Source organism: Nomascus leucogenys, chromosome 12 (assembly GCF_006542625.1).
Source record: "Nomascus leucogenys isolate Asia chromosome 12, Asia_NLE_v1, whole genome shotgun sequence".
Classification (NCBI taxonomy): Eukaryota; Metazoa; Chordata; class Mammalia; order Primates; family Hylobatidae; genus Nomascus; species Nomascus leucogenys.
Window position 1 is genome coordinate 47,197,440 of NC_044392.1, and position 19,596 is coordinate 47,217,035.

General features: G+C 45.4%; 1 protein-coding gene across 2 annotated transcripts in view; it reads left to right on the forward strand.

Moving 5' to 3' along the window:
- NUP210L (nucleoporin 210 like) overlaps positions 1 to 19,596 on the forward strand; it is a 150,246-nt gene that overhangs the window by 123,490 nt on the left and 7,160 nt on the right. The window contains exons 34-37 of one of the 2 annotated variants that reach the window (XM_030824444.1): positions 6,792 to 6,918; positions 9,524 to 9,673; positions 17,884 to 18,134; positions 18,816 to 19,020. In XM_030824444.1, the coding sequence (XP_030680304.1) occupies positions 6,792 to 6,918; positions 9,524 to 9,673; positions 17,884 to 18,134; positions 18,816 to 19,020 (733 nt within the window). The remainder of the gene's footprint in view (positions 1 to 6,791; positions 6,919 to 9,523; positions 9,674 to 17,883; positions 18,135 to 18,815; positions 19,021 to 19,596) is intronic. The other variant, XM_030824445.1, reaches the window with a different exon arrangement.

Here is a 19,596-nt window from a genome sequence, read left to right on the forward strand (position 1 = left end):
GGAAGCCAAAGTGGGAGGATCACCTGAGGTCAGGAGTTCGAGACCAGCCTGGCCAACATGGTGAAACCCCATCACTACTAAAAATACAAAAATTAGCTGGGCCTGGTGGCTCACATCTGTAGTCCCAGACTCAGGAGGCTGAAGCATGAGAATCTCTTGAACCTGGGAGGTGGAGGTTTCAGTGAGCTGACATCAAGCCACTGTACTCCAGCCTGGGCAACGGAGTGAGAGTCGCTCTCAAAAAAAAAAAAAAAAGGAAAAAGATCTAAGTACTAAGTTCTGGGAGCACTTCAATCTTAAGAGTTCTGATTGCCTTTTGATTAGTGGCAAATAGAAAAAGAAAGAAACAAAGGGAAAAAGGGAGCTCTGAGAGAAGAACCAATAAGAAACAATAAGAAAGACTTACAAGAAACAACCAGGCGGCCGGGCGCGGTGGCTCATGCTTGTAATCCCAGTACTTCGGGAGGCCGAGGCGGGCGGATCACGAGGTCAGGAGATCGAGACCACGGTGAAACCCCGTCTCTACTAAAAATACAAAAAAATTAGCCGGGCATGGTGGCGGGCGCCTATAGTCCCAGCTACTCGGAGAGGCTGAGGCAGGAGAATGGCGTGAACCCGGGAGGCGGAGCTTGCAGTGAGCCGAGATCGTGCCACTGCACTCCAGCCTGGGCGACAGAGCAAGACTCCGTCTCAAAAAAAAAAAAAAAAAAAGAAACAACCAGGCTTGGCGCCGTGGCTCACGCCTCTAATCCCAGCACTTTGGGAGGCCAAGGCAGGTGGATCACAAGGTCAGAAGTTCAAGACCCAGCCTGACCAACATGGTGAAACCCCGTCTCTACTAAAAATACAAAAATTAGCTGGGCGTGGTGGCACACATCTGTAATCCCAGCTACTCGGGAGGCTGAGATAGGAGAATCGCTTGAACCCAGGAGGCAGAGGTTGCAGTGAGCTGAGATCACGCCACTGCACTCCAGCCGGGGCAACAGAGTGAGACTCTGTCTCAAAAAAAAAAAAGAAAAGAAAAAAGAAAAAAAAGAAACAACCAGTGAAATAGGAGGAAAATCTAGAGATATGGGTATCCTGGAAGGCAAGTGAAGAAAGTATTTCAAGGAAAGAGGGAGTGATCAACTATCATTACTATTAATGGGTTAAGCTGAAAATTGAGAAATGACTGATTGTTTTTGCAGTATGGAGACTGGTGCTAGTGACTTTGTTGAGTAGCTTCAGCAAAGTGACCTGAGCCTGCCCCCCCACTTTTTTTGTTGTTGTTGTTGGAGACAGAATCTTGCTTTGTCGCCCAGGTTGGAGAACAATGGCTTAATCTTGGCTCACTGCAACATCTGCCTCCCAAGTTCAAGCAATTCTCGTGCCTCAGCCTCCTGAGTAGCTGGGATTACAGGCACGTGCCACTACCCCTGGCTAATTTTTGTATTTTTAGTAGAGACAGGGTTTCACCATGTTGGCCAGGCTGGTCTCGAACTACTGGCCTCATGTGATCTGCCTGCCTCGGCCTCCCAAATTGCTGGGATTATAGGCATGAGCTGCCACAGCACCCAGGCTTTTTTTTTTTTTTTTTGAGATGGAATATCGCCCTGTTGCCCAGGCTGAAATGCAGTGGTGTGATCTCAGCTCACTGCAACCTCTGCTTCCTGGGCTCAAGCTATCCTCCCACTGCAGCCTCCCTAGTAGCTGGGACTACAGGTGCACGCCACCATGCCCAGCTAATTTTTTCGTTTTGTTTTGTTTTGTTTTGTTTTATATTTTTGATAGAGATGACGTTTCACCATGTTGCCCAGGCTGGTCTCGAACTCCTGAGCCCAAGTGATAGGCCTGCCTTGGCCTCCCCAAGTGCTGGGATTATAGGCGTGAGCACTGTGCCCAGACAGAGTGACCTGAATGAATGTTTGATTGGAGAATTGGAGAAAAGGAATTGGAGACAGAGAATATAGAAAGCTCTTTTAAGAAGTTGGGGTTAAGAGTTTGTTTTGTGGATTTTTTTTTTTTAATGAGAGAAATAGTGGATTGGGAATGATTCAGTGGAAACAGAAAATTTGATGTAAGTCAGAGGATTGCTGGAGGGAGTAGTATTCTTGAGTGGGTGAGATAGGTAAACAAGTAAAGGGATTTTTTTAATGAAATATTTTCTATTCCCTTCTTAAATATATGTAATGTCTCCTTCCTCTTTGCCCAAAGCACTTCTTTGTTCCTCTTTTTTCATTCCTCAAACATGGTAGCATAACTTTTTGTGTATCTACTATGGGCTTGGCACTTCTCATCTTTTTTTTTAAGAGACAGTGTCTCACTGTTGCCCAGGCTGGAATACAATGATGCAATCATGGCTCACTGCAGCCTTAAACTCCTGGGTTCAAGCCATCCTCCTGCCTCAGCCTCCAAAGTAGCAGGACCACAAGTGTGTGCCAGCATATCTGGCTAATTATTTTTATTTTTTTGCAGACACAGGGTCTCGCTATGTTGTCCAGGCTGGTCTCAAACTCCTGGATTCAGGTAATCTTTCTGCCTCAGCCTCCCAAAATGCTAGGATTATAGGCATGAGCCACTGCACCTGGCCATCTATTTTTTTATTTATATTTATTTATTTATTTATTTACTTATTTATTTGAGACAGGGTCTTGCTCTGTCACCCAAGCTAGAGTGTAGTGGTGCGAGCTCAGATCACTGCAGCCTCCACCTCCTAGGCTCAAGTGATCCTCCCACCTCAGTCTCTCGAGTAGCTGGGACCACAGGTGCGCAGCACCACACTCAGCTAATTTTGCCGTGTGTGCGTGTGTGTGTTTGTGTGTGTGTGTGTGTGTGTGTGTGTGTGTGTTTTGAGACAGAGTCTCACTCTGTCGCCCAAGCTGGAATATAGTGGCTGAATCTCAGCTCACTGCAACCTTTGCCTCCTGGATTCAAGCAATTCTCCTACCTCAGCCTCCCAAGTAGCTGGGATTACAGGCACCTACCACCACACCCAGCTAATTTTTGTATTTTAGTAGTGACAGGGTTTCACCATTTTGGCCAGGCTTGTCTCGAACTCCTGACCTCAAGTGAGCTGCCCACCTCAGCCTCTGAAAGTGCTGAGATTACAGGCATGAGCCACTGTGCCCAGCCAATTTTTTGTATTTTTGGATAGATGGGGTTTCACCCTGTTGCCCAGGCTGATCTCGAACTCCTGGGCTCAAGTGTTCTACCTGCCTCAGCCTCCTGAAGTGCTGGGATTACAGGTATGTGCCACCACATCTAGCCCAGTCTTTTTTTTTTTAACATCCAGTACACCTATCACTTTTAACTGTATCACTTTTAACTCTGCAAAGTAAATATATGGGGCATGGAGGGAGGGAGAGCATCAGGAAGAATAACTAATGGATGCTGGGCTTAATACCTGGGTGATAGGTTGATCTATGCAGCAAACCACCATGGCACACATTAACTTATGTAACAAACCTGCACATCCTGCACATGTACCCTGGAACTTAAAATAAATGTTGAAGAAAAAAAGGTATTTTCCCAACTTTGTTTTATTTATTTATTTATTTTTATAACAGCATCTCACTCTGTTGCCCAGGCTGGAGTGCAGTGGCAAAATCTCTGGTCACTGCAACCTCCACCTTCCAGGTTCAGGCAATTCTCGTGCCTCAGCCTCCCAAGTAGCTAGGACTACAGGTGTATGCTATCACATCCAGCTAATTTTTGTATTTTTAGTAGAGACAGGGTTTTGCCATGTTGGCCAGGCTGGTGTCAAACTCCTGGCCTCAAATGATCTGCCTGCCTCAGCCTCCCAAAGTGCTGGGATTACAGATGTGAGTCACTGCACCCGGCCCCAACTTTATAGATGAGTAAGTTACTCAATATGTGTGCACATGGTATCTGGTGCCTTCTTTTAAGGAGCTCATAGTCTAGTGGTGACATAAACAATTACATACATGGCACAAATAATTACAATAGGCAAATAAAAGTACATGTTGTGTTTGAAGACTAATGAATAAATCAGGGTAACTTCAATACAAAATTAATAAGGGTAGAGAGGGGAAATTTGGATAACATCCAAAAAGAACTTGTATCATAAGCAGATAAGAGGTTCAAGGACAGAGGTAGCATGAAAAGAGTACTAGAAAAAGAGACCGAGAAGGGATTAGGAATCAGAAAAGCAAAGAGAAACAGTGTCATAGAAGGCAAAGGAGGAAATGGTTGTGGTGTTAGATGCTACAGGGAAGTCAAAAGGTCACTCCTATTCTAATTTGTGTACTTCGTAGAATCCTCATTTAATTATTCACTAATTAGCAGATACTCATTAAAGCCTATTAAGTGTCAGGCATTGTGCTGGCCTCCAGAAATACAAATATGAAAAAGACAAAATTCCTTTCTTTATTAAGCTATTAATGTAACTAACTTGGGTTTTAAGGTTCTTGAATTTAAAAAACCTGTGGTAATACTAAGGAGAATGTAGAGTATATTGCATTTAAATTTAAAATATTAAGGGCTGGGCATGGTGGCTCACACCTGTAATCCCAGCACTTTTTTTTTTTTTTTTTTTTGAGACGGAGTCTTGCTCTCTCGCACAGGCTGGAGTGCAGTGGCGCAATCTTGGCTCACTGCAAGCTCCGCCTCCCGGGTTCATGCCATTCTCCTGCCTCAGCCTCTCCGAGTAGCTGGGACTACAGGCGCCCGCCACCACGCCCGGCTAATTTTTTTTTGTATTTTTAGTAGAGACAGGGTTTCACTGTGGTCTCGATCTCCCGACCTCGTGATCCGCCCGCCTCGGCCTCCCAAAGTGCTGGGATTAAGATTAATCCCAGCACTTTTAGAGGCCGAGGTCAGTGGATCACTTGAGATCAGGAGTTCGAGACCAGCCTGGCCAACATGGTGAAATCCTGTGTCTACTAAAGATACAAAAATCAGCCAGGTGTGGTGGCACATGCCTGCAATCCCAGCTACTTGGGAGGCTGAAGCAGGAGAACTGCTGGAATCCGGGAGGCAGAGGCTGCAGTGAGCCGAAATTGCGCCAGTGCACTGTAGCCTGGGTGACAGAGCAAGACTCCATCTCAAAACAAACAAACAAACAAACAAAACTTACAATATAAGGCAGAACAGTACAAGTATTCTTGAGAAAAAACAATGTACTTTGAAGTTTCAGAAAAAATTGAGATTATATGCAACTAGAGACAAAGAGAAAATGTCCTAAAGAAAGTTGCAGTTGTTTTATGTTTTTGTGTGTGTGTGTTTTTGTTTTTCTTTGTTTTGTTTTGTTTTTTTGAGATGGAGTCTCACTCTGTCGCCCAGGCTGGAGTGCAATGGCACAATCTTGGCTCACTGCAGACTCCGCCTCCCGAGTTCAAGCAATTCTCCTGCCTCAGCCTCCCTGGTAGCTGGGATTACAGGCACACTCCAACATGCCTGGCTAATTTTTGTATTTTTAGTAGAGGCGGGGTTTTGCCATGCTGGCCAGGCTGGTCTCAAACTCCTGACCTCAAGTGATCCACCCGCCTCAGCCTCCCAGAGTGCTGGGATTATATGCGTGAGCCACCGCACCTGGCCTCAAAGGCATTTTAATAGGGAGTCATACAAAGGGAAGATATGTCTGAAGGAATAATTGGACCCAAGACTTCCTTCTAGAAAAAATGTTATTTTAAGGCCAGGCGCAGTGGCTCACGCCTGTAATCCCAGCACTTTGGGAGGCCGAGGCAGGTGGATCACGAGGTCAGGAGATCGAGACCATCCTGGCTAACACGGTGAAACCCCGTCTCTACTAAATATACAAAAAATTAGCCGGGCGTGGTGGCGGGCGCCTGTATTCCCAGCTACTCGACAGGCTGAGGCAGGAGAATGGCGTGAACCCAGTGGGCGGAGCTTGCAGTGAGCCGAGATAGCGCCACTGCGCTCCAGCCTGGCTGACAGGGCGAGACTCCATCTCAAAAAAAAAAAAAAAAAAAGAAAAAGAAAAAATGTTATTTTGGGCTGGGCATGGTAGTTTATTTCTGTAATCTCAGCACTTTGGGAGGCCAAGGTGGAAGGATGGCTTGCAGCCAGGAGTTCGAGACCACCTGGGGCAACATAATGAGACCCCGTCTTTTTTTTTTTTTTTTTTTTCCAGAGTCTCGCTCTGAGCCACCGTGCCTGGCCAAGACCCCGTCTTTTTTTGTTGTTGTTGTTGTTGTTTTGATTCACAGTTTCGCTCTTGTTGCCCAGGCTGGAGTGTAATGGCGCAATCTCGGCTCACTGCAACCTCCGCCTCCCAGGTTCAAGCGATTCTCCTGCCTCAGCCTCCCGAGTAGCTGGGATCACAGGCATGCACCACCAAGCCCGGCTAATTTTGTGTTTTTTTAGTAGAGGCGGGGTTTCTCCATGTTGGTCAGGCCAGTCTGGAACTCCTGACCTCAGGTGATCCACCCGCCTCGGCCTCCCAGTGCTGGGATTACAGACGTGATCCACCGCGCCCGGCTGACCCCGTCTTTCGTTGGTTAGGCATGGTGACACATACGTGTAGTCCCAGCTTCTCTAGAGGCTGAGGCAGGAGGATTGCTTGAGCCTAGGAATTTGAGGCTTCAGTCAGCCATGATCATGCCACTGCACTCCAGCCTGGGTGACAGAGCAAGACTCTGACTCAAAAAAAAAAAGATATTTTGTCTTCAAAGGCAAACAGATTTTGTTGTTCTCAAATATATGGTCATGAGATGGAATTTGTACTTGTGTGAAACAGATACTTTTGGTTAAATAAGTTACGAGGGGTGGATCCGGAAGGAATCAGATTCTCTAGGAACTTAGGTGCAGATTTTCCTTTGATTTGCTGACAGGTGGTGGTCAATGCATCATCAAGATTAATGCTCAGTTATGACCTCAAGACTTATCTCACCAATACCCTCAATTCAACTGTATTCAAGCTCTTCATCACCACTGGCAGAAATGGTGTCAATCTTAAAGGTCAGGAATCTCTTCATGGTTTCAGTGATTGTTCCTACCTTTCTTGTTTTCCCTCAATTCATTTATCCCTTCGGATTAGTAATCCAGATTTTCTTTTTATTTCAAAACTGACTCCATCTTGACAAATAAATCATAGAGCTCTATGAGACCTTAGAAATTATGACTAGACTAAGGTTTTAAAATAGGCTCATCCTAGTCACTCTTGTCTTTCTAGTTTTAAAAATACAAATTTTAGGCCAGGCGAGGTGGCTCACACCTGTAATCCCAGCACTTTGGGAGGCCGAGGCAGGCACATCACCTGAGGTCGGGAGTTCAAGACCAGCCTGACCAGGAGTTCAAGACCAGCCTGACCAACATGGTGAACCCCATCTCTACTAAAAATACAAAAACTAGCTGGGTGTGGTGGCGTGTGCCTGTAATCCCATCTACTTGGAGGCTGAGGCAAGATAATTGCTTAAACCTGGGAAGCGGAGGTTACAGTGAGCCGAGATCGCACCACTGGACTCCAGCCTGGGTGACGGAGTGAGACTCCATCTCAAAAAAAAAAAAAAAAAAAAAACATAATTTTAGGACTCTGGAGTGGTGGCTCATGCCTGTAATCCCAATTATTTAGGAGGCTGTGGTGGGAGGATCGCTTGAGGCCAGGAGTTTGAGACCAGCCTGGGCAACAAAGCAAGACCCCATCTCTCAAAAAAAATAAAAATAAAAAATAGAGATGGCTGGGCGTGGTGGCTCACACCTGTAATCCCAGCACTTTGGGAAGCCAAGGCGGGTGGATCATGAGGTCAGGAGTTCGAGACCCGCCTGGCTAAGATGGTGAAACCCTGTCTCCACTAAAAATACAAAAATTAGCCCGGTGCAGTGGCAGATGCCTGTAATCCCAGCTACTCGGGAGGCTGAGGCAGGAGAATTGCTTGAACCCGGGAGACAGAGGTTGCAGTCAGCTGAGATCGTGCCACTGCACTCTGGGCGACAGAGCAAGACTCCATCTCAAAAAAAAAAAAAAAAAAAAAGAGAATTTGAATTCTATTTGCCTTCAAGCATTTAACATATTTTTTCAAATTAGCTATTTAATTTTATTATAAATACAAAGATAGATAAATAAGTAAATAATATTTTATCTTTAAAATTTCCCAAGTTCTTTTATAGACAAAAAATACTAAATGTTTCTTCATAACATATTCACCCACTGTTGTCCAAATTATGATTTTATAAACAGACTATCTTTTTTATTTTTGAGATGGAGCCTTGTTCTGTTGCCCAGGCTGGAGTGCAGTGGTGTGATCTCGGCTCACCGCAACATCCGCCTTCTGGGTTCAAGCAATTCTCCTGCCTCAGCCCCTCAAGTAGCGCAGACTACAGGCATGCGCCACCATGCCTAGCTAACTTTTGTATTATTGGTAGAAGCAGGGTTTCACCATGTTGGCCAGGCTGGTCTTGAACTCCTGACCTCAGGTGATCCGCCCGCCTCGACCTCCCAAAGTGCTGGGATTACAAGCGTGAGCCACCATGCCTGGCCAACAGACTGACGTTTTATTCCCCAGAATCTTTCTAAAATCACTACTTATTTTATTGAGAAACCTCATGCATCAGTCCCTTTGATTTTGCTAATGATTTTTCAAAAAGAATGCCACTCATTGCAGCTGACCCAATGATAATAACAGTCCACTTCTTGCTGTCTATATGATTCCTCTTAAGGCACCACTTGTGATGAAGTTCTAGGGACTCAGGGCTTGAATTATATTGTAATTGTATTACAACATTGTATATGAAAAACAAATTCTCCTAGACCTAAAAGCTACCTCCCAACTGTACTGCTTTATTTTTATTTATTTATTTATTTATTTATTTATTTATTTGAGATGGAGTTTCGCTCTTGTTGCCAAGGCTAGAGTGCAGTGGCACAATCTCGGCTCACTGCAACTTCTGCCTCCTGAATTCAAGCAATTCTCCTTCCTCAGCCTCACGAGTAGCTGGGATTACAGGCATGCGCCACCACTCCCAGCTAATTTTGTATTTTTAGTAGAGACAGGGTTTCTCCATGTTGGTCAGGCCGGTCTCGAACTCCCGACCTCAGGTGATCCGCCTGCCTCAGCCTCCCAAAGTGCTGGGATTACAAGTGTAAGCCACCGCGCCTGGCCTATTTTTAATAGATTTCTAACTTCCCTGTAATCTGTCTGACTCCCACTGATGCCAGGCGTGGTGGGAGGCACCTGTCATCCCAACTACTGGGGAGACTGAGCCAGGGAGAATTGCCTGAACCGGGAGATGGAAGTTGCAACGAGCCAAAATTACACCACTGCACTCCAGACTGGGCGACAGAGCAAGACTTCATCTCAAAGATTTTTCAAAGTCTTTGAAAAAAGATACCACCTATGTATGATATTGACAATGGACGCCCCACTGTAGTCATTCACAAATTAGAATGCGAGGGTCTCACACTATTCTTTCACCTTGATTGAAGCAGAAGTGGGCAAACCAGCCATAATTGACCCTCTTTCTTGCTTATGTTTTTTTATGCTCCAAAACTGCCTCCATATAATGGTCTCTCTTTTTACAAATTCTTGTTAGTGACAAAGCTATTTACCTCTTTTCTGCTTTTCAGGATTCTGTACCCCAAACCAGGCCTTGGCCATTACAAAAGTACTTCTTCCAGCGACCCTCATGCTGTGCCATGTACAGTTCAGTAATACTTTGCTAGACATTCCAGCAAGTAAAGTCTTTCATGTCCATTCAGATTTCAGTATGGAGAAAGGTAGGTTACACCAGTTGAATCTGGTTTCCCCATTCTGTTTATCTATTTGTATGATTGTCCCATTCTTATTGGATTGCATTTATATCTGTAGTTTCATCTGATATGTAACTATGGAATCTTTCTCAGGCAACATTTTTGTTCAACCCATTCAACTCTTTTTTTTTTTTTTTTGAGACAGGGTCTTGCTGTGTTGCCTAAGGCTGGAGTGAAATGGTGTGATCATAGCTCATTGTAACCTTAAACTCCTAGACTCAAGCAATCTCCCTGCCTTAGCTTCCTGAGTAGCTAGGACTACAGGCACATGCCATCATGCCTTTTTTTTTTTTTTTTTTTTTTTAAGAGCGACATGATCTTCCTATATTGCCCAGGCTGGTCTCAAACTCCTGGCCTCAAGCAATCCTCCTGCCTCAGCCTCCCAAAGTGCTGGAATTACAGGTGTTAAGCCACTGCCCCCAGCCCTATTCAAATAAGTTTTAACACATGCCTCCTAGAATACCCTGTGCTTTTCTATTATAATTTACTATTTTCTTGTTAGTCCCCATTAACTCTGTGAGGCTCTGCATTGTGTCTCATTTATCTTGCATTCCCAGCATGTAGCACAGTGTTTGGATGTTTTGTTGAATTGAAAGATATTCCAAATAAAAGAATAGGATTAACAAGTGGAAAGTGGAAATAGGCATGATGTTAGGATGACTTTATGTAAAATCAGCTTATCTAAAAATGAAAGGATTCATATCAAATATAAGGTATAGGGCCGGGCGCAGTGGCTCACACCTGTAATCCTAGTACTTTGGGAGGCCGAGGCAGGCGGATCACCTGAGGTCAGGGCTTCGGAGACCAGCCTGGCCAACATGACGAAACCCCATCTCTACGAAAAATACAAAAATTAGCCAGGCGTGGTGGGAGGCACCTGTAATCCCAACTATTGGGGAGACTGAGGCAGGGAGAATTGCCTGAACCGGGAGATGGACGTTGCAATGAGCCAAAATCACACTGCTGCACTCCAGACTGGGCGACAGTGCAAGACTTCATCTCAAAAAAAAAAAAAAAAAGTAAGGTATAAATAAGGTAGTGCTTCATCATGAGAGAACCTCTAATGCTAGATCAGGCAGTCTGAATGGTTTGGGTCATGAGCAACCACTGAAGGAAGATTCGTTCAGCAAACTGTTTATAATACCTGATAGCAGGAGAAGATGTGGAGTTACAAAGAAAAGTAATTTTTGGTTTGTTTGTTTTTTTGTTTTGTTTTGTTTTTGAGACGGAGCCTCACTCTGTCTCCCAGACTGGAGTGCAGTGGCACGATCTCAGCTCACTACACCTCTGCCTCCCGGTTACAAGCTATTCTCCTGCCTCAGCCTCCTGAGTAGCTGGGATTACAGGCGCGTGTCACCACACCCAGATAACTTTTGTATTTTTAGTAGAGATGGGGTTTCACAATGTTGGTCAGGCTGGTCTTGAACTCCTGACCTCGTGATCCGCCCGCCTCAGCATCCCAAAGTTGTTGGGATTACAGGCGTGAGCCACCGTGCCCAGCCATTTTTGTTTCTTTATTTATTTTGTTTGTTTGTTTGTTTGTGTAGGGACAGGGTCTCCCTATGTTGCTCAGGCTGGTCTCAAACTCTTAGCCTCAAGTGATCCACCTCGGCCTTCCAAAGTGCTGGGATTATAGGCATGAACCACCATGTCCAGCCTAAAGCTTTTAACTTTTAGTGTTACCCTACCAGGTGATGAGTTACAGGGTAGACACATACATGTTTGTGACTTCAATTTATTGATGAAAAAATAAATCAGGCCAGGTGCAGTGGCTCACACTCATTATCCCAGCACTTTGGGAGGTCGTGGCGGACAAATCACTTGAGGTCAGTAGTTTGAGACCAGCCTGGCCAACATGGTGAAACCCCATCTCTGCTAAAAATACAAAAATTAGCCAGGCATGGTGGCAGTCACCTGTAGTCCCAGCTACTTGGGAGGCTGAGGCAGGAGAATCACTTGAATCCAGGAGGCAGAGGTTACAGTGAGCCAAGATCGTGCCACTGCACTCCAGCCTAGGCAACAGAGCAAGACTCCGTCTCAAAAATAAATAAGTAAGGCCGGGCGCGGTGGCTTACGCCTGTGGTCCCAGCACTTTGGGAGGCCGAGGCAGGCGGATCACGAGGTCAGGAGACAGAGACCATCCTGGCTAATACGGTGAAACCCCATCTCCACTAAAAAAATACAAAAAATTAGCTGGGCGTGTTGGCGGGCGCCTGTAGTCCCAGCTACTCAGGAGGCAGAGGCAGGAGAATGGTGTGAACCCGGGAGGTGGAGCTTGCAGTGAGCCGAGATCGCGCCACTGCACTCCAGCCTGGGCAACAGAGTGAGACTCTGTTTCAATAAATAAATAAATAAATAAATAAATAAATAAATAAATAGAAAAAATATATAGGCCGGGCGCGATGACTCACGCCTGTAATCCCAGCGCTTTGGGAGGCTGAGGCGGGTGGATCACCTGAGGTCAGGAGTTCACGACCAGCCTCACCAACATGGAGAAACCTGGCCTCTACTAAAAATACAAAATTAGCCAAGTGTGGTGGCACATGCCTGTAATCCCAGCTACTAGGGAGGCTGAGGCAAGAGAATCACTTGAACCCAGGAAGTGGAGGTTGCGGTGAGCCAAGATGGCACCATTGCACTCCAACCTGGGCAACAAGAGCGAAAATCTGTCTCAAAAATATATGTGTAGGCCTGGCGCAGTAGCTAACACCTGTAATCCAGCATTTTGGGAGGCCGAGGTGGGCAGATCACTTGAGGTCAGGAGTTTGAGACCAGCCTGGCTAACATGGTGAAACCCCGTCTCTACTAAAAATACAAAAATTAGCCGGGCATAATGGCAGGCGCCTGTAATCCCAGCTATTTGGGAGGCTGAGGCAGGAGAATCACTTGAAATAGAAGAAGGAGGTTATAGTGAGCTAAGATCACGCCACTGCACTCCAGCCTGGGCCAAAGAGCGAAACTCCATCTCAAAAAAAAAAAAATATATATATATATATATACACACACACACATATGTATATATGTATATATACACACATATGTATATATGTATATATCATATATGTATATATGCAACATACATATATGTATGTATCATATATGTATATATGCAACATACATATATGTATGTATCATATATGTATATATGCAACATACATATATGTATGTATCATATATGTATATATGCAACATACATATATGTATGTATCATATATGTATATATGCAACATACATATATGTATGTATACATATATGTATACACACACGTGTATATGTGTATATATATGCATGTGTATGTATGTGTGTATATATATATATATATATATGGCATGGTAAGAAAGCAGAAAGAGGCCAGGCACGGTGGCTCACGCTTGTAATCCCAGCAGTTTGAGAGGCCGAGGCAGGCAGATCAGCCAAGGTTAGGAGTTTGAGACCAGCCTGGCCAACATGGTGAAACCCCATCTCTACTAAAAAATACAAAAATTAGCCGGGCGTGGTGGCACATGCCTGTAGTCCCAGCTACTCGGGAGGCTGAAGCAGGAGAATTGCTTGAACCCAGGAGGCAGAGGTTGCAGTGAGCCGAGATCGCGCCACTTCACTCCAGCCTGGGCGATAAGAGTGAGACTCCATCACAGAAAAATAAATAAATAAATAAAAATAAAGCAGAAAGAAAGGAGGAGTATCTACATGAAACCTAGAGGCAAAAATAAGTAACGTTTTACAGAGGGAATGACCTTTAGAAGTACTACTAAGAGTGAACTAGATGTGAAGAGAACAGGACATTCCAGGCAATATAGGGCCCTAGAGAAGTTTGTTTTAGTTTTGGTTTAGTTTGTTTTTTTTTTCCAAAAATAAGATAAAATCACTTGGGCCCAGGAGGTTGAGGCTGCAGTGAGCCATGATAGTGCCACTACACCCTAGCCTTGGTGACAGAGCAAGACGCTGTCTAAATAAATAAATAAATAAATAAAATAAAAATGAAGGCAGTTTTTGGCCAGGTGGGGTGGTTCACACCTGTAATCCCAACACTTTGGGAGTCTGAGGCAGGCGGATCACCTGAGGTTGGGAGTTCAAGACCAGCATGACCAACATGGAGAAACCCCGTCTTTACTAAAAATACAAAATTAGGGCGGAGCGCAGTGGCTCATGCCTGTAATCCCAACACTTTGGGAGACTGAGGTGGGCAGATTACCTGAGGTCGGGAGTTCAAGACCAGCCTTACCAATGTGGAGAAACCCGTCTCTACTAAAATTACAAAATTAGCCAGGTGTGGTGGCGCATGCCTGTAATCCCAGCCACTCAGGAGGCTCAGGCAGGAGAATCGCTTGAACCCTGGAGGCAGAGATTGCAGTGAGCCGAGATCACGCCATTGCACTCCAGCCTGGGCAATAAGAGCAAAACTCTGTCTCAAAAAAAAGAAAAGAAAAAAATACAAAAATACAAAATTAGCCAGACGTGATGGTGCATGCATGTAATCCCAGCTACTCGGGAGGCTGAGACAGGAGAATCACTTGAACCCGGGAGGCAGAGGTTGCGGTGAGCTGAAATCGCACCATTGCACTCCAGCTTAGGCAACGGGAGCAAAACTCCGTCTCAAAAAACAAACAAACAAACAAACAAACAAACACTGGGCGCGGTGGCTCACGCCTGTAATCCAAGCACTTTGAGAGGCCAAAGTGGTGGATCACCTGAGGTCAGGAGTTCAAGACCAGCCTGGCCAATGTGGTGAAACCCTGACTCTACGAAAAATACAAAAATTAGCCAGGCCTGGTGGCTCACGCCTGTAGTCCCAGCTACTCGGGAGGCTGAGGCAGGAGAATTGCTTGACCCTGGGAGGTGGAGGTTGCAGTGAGCTGAGATCGCACCACTGCACTCCATCTTGCCTGGGCGACAGACAAGACTCCATCTCAAAAAAAAGAAAAATAAAGAATGAAGGCAGTTTTTAAGGATTTAGTGGCAGTATATAGAATGGATAAGAAACAGAAAAGAGGAGGCTGGGCACAGTGGCTCATGCCTGTAATCCTAGCACTTTGGGAGGCCGAGGAGGGTGGATCACAAGGTCAGGAGTTGAGACCAGCCTGACCAACATGGTGAAACCCCGTCTCTACTAAAAATACAAAAATTAACTGGGCGTGGTGGCACACGCCTGTAATCCCAGCTACTCAGGAGGCTGAGGCAGGAGAACTGCTTGAACCCAGGAGGTGGAGGTTGCAGTGAGCCAAAATTACACCACTACACTCTAGCCTGGGCGATAGAGTGAGACTCCATCTCAAAAAAAAAAGAAAAGAAAAGAAAAGAAAAAAGAAAAGAGGAATAGCCTGGCCACAGTGGCTCATGCCTGTAATCCCAGCTACTCAGGAGGCCAAGGTGGGGGAATCCCTTGAGCCCAAGAGTTCAAGGCTGCAGTGAGCCATGATCACACCACTGCACTACAGCCTGGGCAACAGATGGAGAACCTGTCTCAAAGAAAGAAAAGAGGAATAACGGCAGGGCACGGTGGCTCACGTCTATAATCCCAGCACTTTGGGAGACTGAGGTGGGCGGATTATTTGAGGTCAGGAGTTCAAGACCAGCCTGGCCAACATGGTGAAACTCTGCCTCTACTAAAAATACAAAAATTAGTCGGGCGCCTGTAATCCCAGCTACGTGGGAGGCTGAGGCAGGAGAATCACTTGAACCAAGGAGGCAGAGCTTGAAGTGAGCTGAGATCCCACCACTGCACTCCAGCCTGGGCAACACAGTGAGACTTCATCTCAAAAGAAAAAAAAAAGAAGGCCCGGCGCAGTGGCTCACGCCTGTAATCCCAGCACTTTGGGAGGCCGAGGCGGGCAGATCACGAGGTCAGGAGATCGAGACCATCTTGGCTAACATGGTGAAACCCCGTCTCCACTAAAAATACAAAAAAATTAGCCGGGCGTGGTGGTGGGCTCCTGTAGTCCCAGCTACTCGGGAGGCTGAGGCAGAAGAACGGCATGAACCCAGGAGGCGGAGCTTGCAGTGAGCCAAGATCACGCCACTGCACTCCAGCCTGGGAAACAGAGTGAGACTCCATCTCAAAAAAAAAGAAAAGCGGAATAACAGGCAAGGGTACCTGTGAAGGGGCAATAATGCAAGCATGAATTGATAAGGGTCTAGACCAGACTAATGGGTCTGGACCAGACTAATAAGGGTCTAGACCAGACTAATTATCCATAATTATCCAATTGCAATAATCCAAGCATGCATTGATAAGGGTCTAGACCAGACTAATAGAGAAATACTAAGAAGGGGCAGATGTCAGAGACATTTCAGAGGAGGAGTTAGCAAGATTTGGAAATGATTGGATATAGGGATGAAGGAAAGGATGTAAAGACAACTAAGGCCAGGTGCAGTGGCTCATGCCTATAATCCCAATGTTTTAGGAAGCTGAAGCAGGAGGATCACTTGAGCCCAGGAGTTTGAAACCAGCCTGGGCAACATAGCAAGACCTTGTCTCTCAAAAAATAAAATAGCCAGGCATGGTGGCGCGCACCTGTAGCCCTAGCTCTGAGGCAGGAAGATTGCTTGAGCCCAAGAATTCAAGGTTTCAGTGAGTTGTGATCGTGCCACTGCACTCCAGCCTGGGCAAGAGCAAGACTCTGTCTTTACAAAAATAATAAACAGTCCAGGCATGGTGGCTCACGCCTGTAATCCCAGCACTTTGGGAGGCCAAGGTGGGAGGATCACAAGGTCAGGAGATCGAGACCATCCTGGCTAACAAGGTAAAACCTCGTCTCTACTAAAAATACAAAAATTAGCCGGATGTGGTGGCGGGTGCCTGTAGTCCCAGCTACTTGGGAGGCTGAGGCAGGAGAATGGCGTGAACCCGGGAGGCAGAGCTTGCAGTGAGCTGAGATTGCGCCACTGCACTCTAGCCTGGGCAACAGGTGAGACTCCGTCTCAAAAATATATATAAAATAATAATAATAACAATAAATAAAAATTAAAAATTAGCCAGGCATGGTGGCACATGCCTGGAGTCCTAGCTGCATGGGAGGCTGAGGTGGGAGGATTACTTGAGCCCAGGAGTTTAAGGCTGCAGTGAGGTAGAATTGCACCACTGCACTCCAGCCTGGGCAACAGTGTGAAATTCTGTCTCTTTAAAAAAAAAAAAAAAAAAGACAGCTAAGGATTAAGCATGGGTAACTGGAAAAACAGCTCCTACCATTGATAAAAATAATGACACCAAGAGGTGGTCTGATACATAAGTTATTAATGATGCTCAAAGCTTGTCTTTCTTTCACAAACCCTTTCCTGAGTTCACCAGCACTGACTACTTTATTCTATATCCCCAGCTCTTAATTGCCCTGCTTGTGTTATATCATTTAATACTCCCGGACATGTTGAATAAGAATGGTATTCTTAGCCAGGGAGCGGTTTCTCACACCTGTAAACCCAGCACTTTGGGAGGCCAAGACAGGAGGATCGCTTGAGCCCAGGAGTTTGAGACCAGCCTGGGCAACATAGTGAAGCCCCATCTCTATAAAAAATATAAATTTTTTTTTTTTCGAGACGGAGTCTTGCTCTGTCCCCAAGCTGGAATGCAGTGGTGTGATCTCAGCTCACTGCAACCTCCATCTCCTGGGTTCAAGCAATTTCCCTGCATCAGTCTCCCAAGTAGCTGGGATTACAGGTACCCACCATCACACCCAGCTAATCCTTGTATTTTTAGTAGAGATGGGGTTTCACCATGTTGGCCAGGCTGGTCTCGAACTCTTGACCTTGTGATCCGCCCACCTCAGCTAAAAATACAAAAATTAGCCAGGCACAGTGGCTCATGCCTGTAGTCCCAGCTACTCAGGAGGCTGAGGTGGGAGGATCGCCGGAGCCTGGAAGGTCAGGGCTGCAAAATGCCATGATCGCGCCACTGTGCTCTAGCCTGCACGACAGAGTGAGACCCTGTCTCCAAAAAAAAGAAAGAATGGTATTCTCAGTAAACAAGTTCAGTTGTGGTTTCTCTAGGACTGTTTTTCTTTTTATTTCGTATCCTCCTTATAGTGGCCAATATTGTGCTGATATTGAATACTCAAAACTAAATTCACATTTTCTCTTTTGCTGAATTTGTATGTCACAATTTTTCCTTCCTATCCTAATTCAGTTGGCTCAATAGAGCCTCTGAACCTTCCTGCTCAGTTTTTCCTCTTTTTTTTTTTTTCCAGGGGTTTATGTCTGCATAATCAAGGTTCGACTGCAGTCAGAGGAGCTGCTACAGGCCCTCAGTGTGGCTGACACCTCAGTCTATGGGTGGGCTACACTGGTCAGTGAACGTAGCAAGAATGGAATGCAACGAATCCTCATTCCTTTCATCCCAGCCTTTTATATTAACCAGTCAGAATTGGTTCTTAGCCACAAACAAGATATCGGGGAGATAAGAGTACTGGGAGTGGACAGAGTTCTTAGGAAGCTAGAGGTATGTTAAGAACTGAACCAAAACAGAACAAGAGATCAGGAATTTGAAAAGATAGTTTTCATTCTCACTTCAAGGGCAAAAGAAGTTACTGAGTGACCTAATAAAAATTACCATAGGAATGACAAAATCAAATGAAGAAAACTTATCTCTTTCATAATGCCAGGCAGGCTCCCAGAGTCCAAAATCTAGGTCATGAGCTTTGTCAACATACCTAAAGGAGTAAAAAAAGTAAATGATTGGCCGAGCACGGTGGCTCATGCCTGTAATCCCAGCACTTTGGGAGGCCAAAGTGGGTGGATCACAAGGTCAACAGATCAAGACCATCCTGGCCAACACGGTGAAACCTCCTCTCTACTAAAAGTACAAAAATTAGCTGGGCATGGTGGCGGGCACCTGTAGTCCCAGCTACTCGGGAGGCTGAGGCAGGAAAATTGCTTGAACCTGGGAGGCAGAGGTTGCAGGGAGCCAAGATTGCGCCACTGCACTCCAGCCTGGGTGACAGAGCGAGACTGCCTCTCAAAACAACAACAACAAAAAAGTAAATGATTTATTGATTGTCGGCTAGCTAGCTAGAAATCCAGATCTTGACAATTATTGTACTGTGTATGCTTGAGATTGGAACATATTGATACAAAATTGATTTTTTTCCTTTTAAATGAAAGGTTTTATCTTTTCTCCAAGGTCGTCTCCAGCTCCCCAGTTCTAGTGGTCGCTGGCCATAGCCACTCTCCCCTCACTCCTGGCCTGGCCATCTACTCTGTAAGAGTGGTCAACTTCACTTCCTTCCAGCAGATGGCATCACCTGTTTTCATCAATATTTCCTGTGTACTCACCAGTCAAAGTGAGGCAGTGGTAGTGAGGGCTATGAAAGATAAGTTGGGTGCAGGTAAGCATCAGAGATTCATATTTATAATCTAGAGAGGAAAAGAAGAAAGAATGTATTACATTAGTACCCCCCATCTGCAGTTTTGCTTTCTGAGTTTCACTTAACTGACAGTCAACCACGGTCCAAAAATAAATGAAAAACTTCTTAAATAAACGGTTTAAATTGTGCACTGTTCCAAATAGCATGAGGAAATCTCACACTGTCCTGCTCTGGTCCCCAACCATGAATCATCTCTTTGTCCAGCATGTTCACACCGTATACACTATCAGCCCTTTAGTCACTTAGTAGTAGTCTCTACTATCAAATCAAGTGGTATCAAGGTATCACAGTGCAGTGCTTGTTTCAAGTAACCCTTATTTTACTTAATAATGGCTCCAAAGCATAAGAGTGGTGATGCCTGCAATTCGGGTATGCCAAAAAGAAGCTGGAAAGTGCTTCCTTTAAGTGAAAAAGTGGAAGTTCTCAACTCAGTAAGGAAAACACATAGTACGTAGAGGGTTCAATATTATCTGCGGCATCCACTGAGGGTCTTGGAACATATTCCCCACAGATAAGGGGGGACAGATGTTATCACAG